Source organism: Arvicanthis niloticus, chromosome 10 (genome assembly GCF_011762505.2).
Source record: "Arvicanthis niloticus isolate mArvNil1 chromosome 10, mArvNil1.pat.X, whole genome shotgun sequence".
In the NCBI taxonomy this organism is placed as follows: domain Eukaryota; kingdom Metazoa; phylum Chordata; class Mammalia; order Rodentia; family Muridae; genus Arvicanthis; species Arvicanthis niloticus.
The window spans coordinates 29224371-29233152 of record NC_047667.1 but is presented as its reverse complement, the minus strand read 5'-3'; the positions used below and the strand labels follow the sequence as shown (position 1 = coordinate 29233152).

The window sequence follows — 8782 nt, the reverse complement described above, 5'->3', positions numbered from 1 at the left end:
GCTAAAACAGTGTTTCTGTAGGCTGTTTAGCTATTTCATTAATAGTTTATTATGTATAGTACATAAAAACACACAACACACACAAACACATACACACCTATGAAATTTAAGAAAACAATTTCAGAATATTCTCCATGTCCCAAATTAAAGAAAATAAACTTCAATTAAATGATTGAGGTTTCTGCACTAATGCTCTGTGATAGAAATGACCTTGGACTACAACATGATACCAACTATCAAATATTTATAAAGAATATACAAAGGTGAGAGACTTTAATGTTTAAACAAATCACATACATATTAGTAAATCTGCATAACTTAACAACTAAATATGTGCTAAAAATTTCACACTCTAAAGTGATCAAGAAGAAAAGAACTCTGTGGTTAACTTAGACTTTGAATTTGTACCAGGAAATGACTGATCATTCTTCTGGCTGCAAATTAGACTGCAATTTGTTGCCTAGTGCACGGATAAACCTTGATTTGTCTCTTGAGACAAATGAGACTTCTTCACACCAATTTGGAAGATGTTGGAACTTCAAAATAAAGAGCTTTCCTCCTTTAGTTAGCAGCAACAAGGCTGTCACATCCACTTTATTATTCCTAGCAACATGTATTTCTGTCGAAATGTCAGTCATTTCACAGATTGTTCTTTGCCAGAAATTTAAAAGTCAATCCATTAAAACATTCTCATGAGATATTTCTTTCTAAAATTTGTCATTTATATCTAACTAAGGACTAGAAATTTGAAACTGTAGAAGTTTGTCAAGTAGTTACTACTTTTTGTACATTTTATATAAATTTGAGCATCTTATTAAAGCAATTAATAATTATTCCAATTTTGATATTTTATTATTATAGTGAATCTGAGTATATATATGTATACATATATATTTATATACAATATATATATATTTTTATTACAAATAGAGAGAGAGAAAGAGAGAGAGAGAATTCACTTATTTTTATTTTATATATGTTATTTCTTCGTGGATCTTTATTCATCACGTGCATGTCTGGCACCCAGAAGGTAGTATGGGAGAATATAATCAAAGTATATGACATATAAGCACAAAAGTGTTATTAATATATAACCTGTTATTAGATACAATGAATATGTGCTAGCAAATAATACTGATGATTTCTAAGATGACAAAAAAATAAACAGGCAATTTTTGTATTATGATTAACTCATCCAATCTTTCTTGGACCCTCTGAATATTGGTAATGCACTGAGCACACATCTGAAACCTGTAAATTGCAAAATACTTTTTTGGAGATTGTATTTAAGTTCATCATGTCTGCTGTCAATGGAAGGAATATTTTGTTGTGATTCACACACACACACACACACACACAAATAGACACACAGTTAACGGACAGCTGATCCCATTCTTTCTTCTTTTACCTAGGTAAACAAAATGCTAAAATTTGATTTATTTCTGTATTTTGCCCTATGATGTTTTTCTTTAATCATATCCTAAGCTAAAGGTCAACTTGTATCTTTGATTGTTCTTCTATAAGCTTACAATGTACACATATTAGGTTGTTTCCATTGTTTCCTGGTATTTTCTGAGAATTGGCTGACAATAAAATGTTTCATGGTATGTTCCAGGAACTGTCAGACTATAAACTCACAATATGTAATTTTCAATGATCACAAAAAAAAAAAACGACTCTCCTGAATTTAGTCTTAACTGATTCTTCTACTTGTAAGAGACTGGACGTTTGGCCTAGCCATAAAAAAGATTTTGTTTTGCTTTGTTATGTTTTGTTTTGCATTTCAACACATTGTTAGCTCCTTGTTTTTGACACAACATACATCTTTGTATGGCTTTGTGTATAACTGTATATTTCTTTGGAGTGTTATTAAATATTGAGTAACTTATAGATTGTTATTATCCTTAACATATAATATATTTATAATATTTTATAATATTCTATAAATTATGTTATTACTTAACATAATATAATAATATAATATAAATATAATGTATAATTATATTTCTACTAATAAAATACAATTCAGTTGGATAAGAATATAATACAGACTAAAGTCCATTTAGTTTTCAATGTATTATTTACTTTTATCTTAGCTTGACCTTAGCTTTTCCATGTAAAACTGGCCACTCTATCTTTAGCTTTCTCAAAGTGATATAAGTAGAAGATCTAACCTATGAAAGAGTTGAAAATATAAATGGCATTGAGTGATCAATCTTCTACAGTGTGAGTGTCCCCTAGGTCAGAAAATAATTTAGGAGGTCCTGGTCCACTTGCTGAATTTGTCCTGTCTGCTCATGTGATTTTCTTTTTTTTTTTTTCTTTTTTTCTCTTAAAGATCGTTTATTTCAGCTGGATACAGCGCATCCCACATCGTCTTGAAATTATACACACCAAGCAAAAGAATTGTTGAAAGAATGTGCACAGTAACATTTTAATTAGAACCTTAAGTGATAATCTGCATGAGTATGGGCCCAAGCCTCTAAGTTCCAATTACAGTAGTACCAGCATTTTCATTTGATAACTAGATGATAGGTAATTCAAAACATGTAATCACAACAAAGTCAGTCTGATTTATTGAAAATCAGGTTGAGGTTTAAAATCATGGCCCTTGTACAATACTTCACCAGAGAATGGCTTTTTGTGCAATATTTATCATTCTGTGCTTACTTTTGGAAAAGTAACCACAGTGTCCTTGGTCTGCAGAGAATGGTATTTACCAGCAGAAGCTATGCCCATGTCTCCTTGCTTAAAATTCATTCCAATAAGGCAGGTCTTGCTTGCACCTCCACTCGATTTTCTTACAAGTGATTATCCACAAGCTTTCATTTGAGTATATTTTTTGTCCTTGAGCTTCTACTAGTGAGTGTCCTTAAGCTCTTCTTTTAGTGAAATTCAGAACCCCATAGCATTCTGATTTCTCAAGTATCTGTCCAGATTCTCCATGATTCTTGCTTGAGTTTTAACTTTTTAATAGGCAGAGAATAAGAAGGTGTCACTATACTATATTGACAGCATCAGGCCAATAATGCTTCATGTAAATATTATCAACAATTGATATTTTCAATTTAATATTTACTCTTAACTACAAAAATAACATCAACTTATAAAGAAACATATGTAGACTATGGAATTGCTTTTAAATGCACATTAAAAAGCAGCAAAATTCTATTTTGTTTATAAGGCTATTAATACACAGAAAAAACTGTTTCAGATTCTGTAAAAAAAAAAGACAAACAAAAATAATTAAATCAGGTCTCAGATGACAGCTTTTCAACATAGCAAAGACTTAGAAAGTAAATGCAATTGCCTAAAATATTTCTCTTTAGTCCATATATTATTGGGTAATGTTTTTCTGTGGTGGAGTCTGTTCAAGAAATATTTGTTCTAATGTAAATAGTCCAAAGTATCAATAGGAATAGCATTAAAGTCTTTAGAAGGAATAGCAAACTCCAAACAAAACGCTCCTGCCAAGCAACTGAATGCCAAGGCTACAAACAATGTACTGTACTCTTTCTTTGACTCCACTGCTGTTTTTAAAGAAGAAATTCATAAGTGAATTTATTTCTTCTCTCTGCAGTGATGATCTTGGTTCTGAAATCTTTTGTGGTCAATTCTATGAGTTGCTTTTCTTGGCCTATGTACAACTCTAAACAGAACTGTGACTCTCTTCCATTTGATGTTCACATCCAGTTTTTCTGTGCTCTAATTTGACTAGTTTTATGTGATGTTTTAGGGTTTTTTTCTCATTCTCCTCTTCGATTTGTAAGCATAATTTCTTTCTAACTTGGCCACTTCTGCTGTACTGTTTTTTTTTTCCTATTGAGCTCGAGTGACTATCATTTTATAGCTAGTAATTCAGGCTGGCATTTGATGAAATAATGCTTATAAAATTGCTTTCGCTTGTGTTTTGTTTAAGTTTTGAAACATTATATAATTATCATAAATTAATTTCCTTTGATCTAAAAAAGTTTCATCTCCTAGCCTCTCATTGTTGTGATGGTCATGAAGTCTCTCAGTGCCATTGGAAAATGCTGGTGGGGAAGAATTAACTCTTAAGGGGACCCTGGAGTAATAACAGATTGGTTAGCAAAGAGAACATGAAAACTGTGAAGTGCTATATAAGCAGTACTCACAGCTTCAGGGTCAAGATAAAGAGATCTAGAAAAAAAGCCTTCAGATTAATTCCAGGCTCACTTGAAAGCAGCACTGTGGGATATCATACAAAAGAAAGCAGTCACAACTTTGCTATTGTCGGTGTACTCACTAGGATTCTGCTCCAAGGTTCTAGGTGAAGACTTTCTGAGGCATACTTCATCTGAAGCAAGACCCATTTCACCATGACAGCTTCTTTGTGCCAATCACTGTACATTATAAAATCCTTTGCCCTAAATATATACCATCTTGCAAAAGCAAAAGCTGCTTAAGCAGTCTGGATCCCCCAATGTCATTTTGCTTCAGAAGTCAGTCCTTAGAGAAAACAAAACATGCTTTTCCAGGGACTGTCTATGTCCACTAAGTTTTTTGTCATCATGATTAGGATTATGGGAGATAAAATAAGATCTCAGGGGTCTCAACGGTCCCATGATTCTGTACTCCACTTGTATTTTCATGGCTAAATCAGTGTTCTCATCAAATACACTCAAGGGTTCTTCCAGGTACCATAGCAACAGAAACAGGGAGAATGGTGTCTACTATTTGCCTGAAAGAAAAAAAAAAAACATTTAATGTTTAAACTCATTTTAATTTTCACTTAGGTGGTGATTTTTGTTCTGAATTTTATACTTGAGCATAATTGGACCCGACAAACTATTTTGTAAAATATGTTTTTATTTTGGCACTTAATTTTTTATTGGATATTATATTTGCATTTCAGATTTTATTCCCTTACCCCATTCCTTCCCCCCAACCCCCACCCAGGAACCCCCTATACCATCTCCCTTCCTCCTGCTTAAATTTTTATAGTTTTCTTTTATAATTTCCTTCCTGTTGGATACCTCTTTTCTCTCTCTACTCCTCATTTCTCTTCTGTTTTCCTGCAGTATTTATCCACAGACTGCAATGTTTAAAAGTAATCTAATTTGCCTCTTAAATGAATAACTTTCACATTTATTTGGAATTTGAGATATAAAAATGACAAAATACTTTTACAGTTTCAAAACAGAATTTTTCCAAAGTTCTGCTATTACAAAAAAAAAAAAAAAACAAGAAATTTTCATCATCATCAGAAATAATTTTATTATTTATTTTTAAAGCAATTCAATGAAACTGGTAGCAAAATGGTACATAGACAATAAACCAAACCAATTCCCAAAAGGCTACCAGCACAATTACTTCATGATTTATCTTCATGTGCAAGTATAATAATTTTAAAAAGGCAACAATTTGTTGAATGTCATTAATAAACATCCTTTATTCTTTAAATAACTGGAAAGACTATAAACTATAATTGTTATAGCAAGCAATATGAATTCTGTCAAATATTAAATTTGGACTACTATTCATAATCAAAAATAATTATTTTAAAATTTATGAAACAAAAATTTTAGTTTTATAGGAAATATAATCATACCCTAGCTTAAAATCCCAGTCTTAGCAACTGTCATAATGCAAAAATACTAAACTTTAGAGATCATTGGGAAATAGAAGACTTTTAAAATCTGAAATTTATTCCTAAAACAGCTGTAATGGAATTAAAAAAGTGTCAATCTAAAGAAATTTCCTACTTGACTACTGATATCAATATATATTCAATATCTTTACCTATTGAATACATTAATTCAGTTCTGCCTTTAATTTTAATATCATGTCTTATGCTTTTCAAATGCATTTCCTGTTTGTAATGTACACACATATTCTCATACATTCATGACTTTTAAGGCATGCTCTCTCTCTCAAATGTAAGCAATTTGTTCTACCATAATTTTCTGAAGACTGGAGAGCATCTCTCTGTTTTGAGGGAATTCTTTATGTTTTTCTTATACCCAGTTATGGAAAATGAAGACTACTGCTAATAAAAAATACATTGTATATTCTCTGGTCAAATTGCAAGATTGCCTGAAGATGCAATTTTACATTTTATCTTTCTATTTTTCTCTGTAATTATGAGGACATTAGCATTCATTTTTAAATAATTTATTTTCCTTTTCTAAGATCTGCTTCATTATGGTAAGAAAGAACAAAATATTCTATTTCTTAGATGAACTATTATAGGTTGCATTGTAACTACATGTCAACTTCATGAATAAAGAAATAGATAAAAATCGGAATTTTAGTTTTTTAAATGTACTAATATATCTCCAATGGGGAAATTTTATGTGATTTTGTAACTATGTATGTATTTATTCTCTTGTGAATTTTAGCATATTTATGAGGTCAAAAATAGAGAATAAAGCTAAAAGTATTAGTGTTCTAATAGTCAGGTTATATTAAATGCATCTGTCAAATTCTGAATAATTCATATTAAATTTCAAATATAATAAATATCTATGGTGATGATGTTTTTCTTACAATGCTAAGTATAGACACATTTTATTAATTTTTACATTAAATCAGACTTTGATAGTGAGTATTTACTATCAAAGACATTTTGAGAATACTTAAGGTTTTAAAGTGTCCTTGTGGTTCATAAAACATATAAATATTCTTCTTTCAACTTTAAATCATTTTCCTAGTGAATTTTACTATATATCTAAATGAAAAATATTAGAGCCAACAGTAATAGAAGTCATCACTGCTCATCTGATATATACAGGTAATATTCCAATTCTCACATTCAAATAAGCTGTAAAGATATGTATTGTTTTCTCTATGTTAGGCATTATTTTTTTTAGGAGAACAAAAATATTTTCTCTTAAGTACACTTTTCTTAGCATAAAATGTACATTTGATGTAAAGTTACCAAAAAAAAAAAAAAAAAAAAAGCTCAGGCGATTAATATTCCTTTGTGTTTTAGTTTCTTCTGTATAATTAATCATGCTATGGATATCTCAGATTCTAAAGTAAATATGTTAATATGGAAAGAGAGACATGACGCCAAAGATCTATTCTGAAGCAAACTGTGAGGCCTAGACAGAAGTCAGCCTTGTAAGTTAGTGGTTAATCTCTATGTATAGATAGGCATTAATTCTTAATGGGCTCAATTTTGGAAACAGTAATTTTAAACAATATAATGATGTATTTAATTATAAAAAGAAAATCAGTCTTCTGTGTTCTTGTGATGTACTTAATATAGGTGGATTTTTAAATTTCTATATAGTCTTAATAATGTTTTAAAATTGACTGCCAATAGTTGTGATTACTCTTAAACAACTAAATATCAGACTTTAACTTTGGCATTTTATATTCATTTTGAGAATCTCCTCCTATGAAATTTAAATATTAATCAGGAAAATGTCAACAAATATCACATTAAGTTTCAAAATGATCTGTACTTCTAAAAGAATAGATTTTATTTTTAAATAGAAGTAACATGAGAAATTGAATACATTCCAGTCAGGCTCTTAGAATTATCTGCAACATTATAATGATTTTAAGCACAATCCCTGTAAGGAATATAATGTCTCTTATTTTCTTTTCATCAGAGTTGAGTTTCCTCCCGAGAATCTTGAACAGCGGCATTGCAGATGCTGTTTTTCCTACTGGGTTCACTGTTTGGAAGGTAGGACAATGGATCTGGTCGGATTAAATATCTATCAAAGGAAAACAAAGCTATATTAGTAAATTAAGGCAACCTTAATTCTAAGTGTTACTATATGTTCTATCTGCAAGTTATAAACATAACTTATATAAAACAATATTGTGTGGGGCAAGTGGAACCATGCCACCAGACCGAATAACTTGTATGGTAGAGCAGATTCAAAAAACCTAGTAAATCTCATAACTGGGAAGAGTAGGTACTTAAGTCATCTCCCAACCAGCGCACCATCCTAGAGCATGTGACCATGACATTCCACTAAGAGGACCACAAAAACTGGTCATATAGCATAGAAACTCAGAGTTCTCCATGCCAATTGTCTAGATAGACTCAAAGTGTCTAGCCAATGAGCTTCCCTTCCTGGGCATCCCCTCCTGAGAAAGGGTTCACCCTCAGTAAGTTGAATGCATTCTCATAGACTATGAATAAACAGTTTGGACAAGCAACGGTTGTCTCCCTCATCAAGGTCCACCTGTACAGAGTTGCACCTAAGTCTTCCACAGGAGACCCCTCCCACTCCTGGCACTTACCCTGCCGTTTATCATTCAGAAAATCATGAGGTAGGACTCCTATCTGAGGATGTATTTCATCTCCCTTGAGCAGTGTGTCAGAGTCACAAGAGCCCTGAACCCCATGAGTGAGGCAGTGTCCCACACCTTAGTGTTGAAGCCAAATGCAGGCCCACATTATTGAATAAGTAATGGAAAGACTCTCTTTAAATAAGCTGCAATAAGATGATAGATGCTAATGAATCACTCTTTACAATTATGATGTTTCAATTGGTCAAAACTCCATAATATATTCATAGTTTCTGCTTGCTACCATAAACTGGTTACTTTCTATCAAAATCTATATCATAACCATCAGTAAATAGGTGATTGTTGTTATTATTCATACAATTAAGAGATTGTTGAAGGTGATTTGAAAATCTCTTTAATTTACATATTTAATTACTGTTAACAGCAAACACTAAGCCAAAATAACATTTGTAGTAGTTGGATAATTGTTCATATAATATTTAAGAAAATAATATTGAAGTATTAAATGTTTTTTTATATTTCTTTATTATTCTTTATGTTTATTGGT

General features: G+C 31.2%; 1 protein-coding gene across 3 annotated transcripts in view; it reads right to left on the bottom strand.

Annotated features, from left to right (window-relative positions):
* Nucleotides 1–5219: 5219 nt before the first annotated feature.
* The window catches only part of Kcnt2 (potassium sodium-activated channel subfamily T member 2), a 332481-nt gene continuing 328918 nt past the window's right edge, over nucleotides 5220–8782 (bottom strand). For 2 of the 3 annotated variants that reach the window (XM_034513149.2, XM_034513150.2), the window contains one exon: nucleotides 5222–7691. In XM_034513149.2, coding sequence (XP_034369040.1) covers nucleotides 7580–7691 — 112 coding nt within the window. In that variant the 3' untranslated portion in view covers nucleotides 5222–7579. Of the gene's footprint in view, nucleotides 7692–8782 lie in introns of all 3 variants that reach the window. The other variant, XM_076941299.1, reaches the window with a different exon arrangement.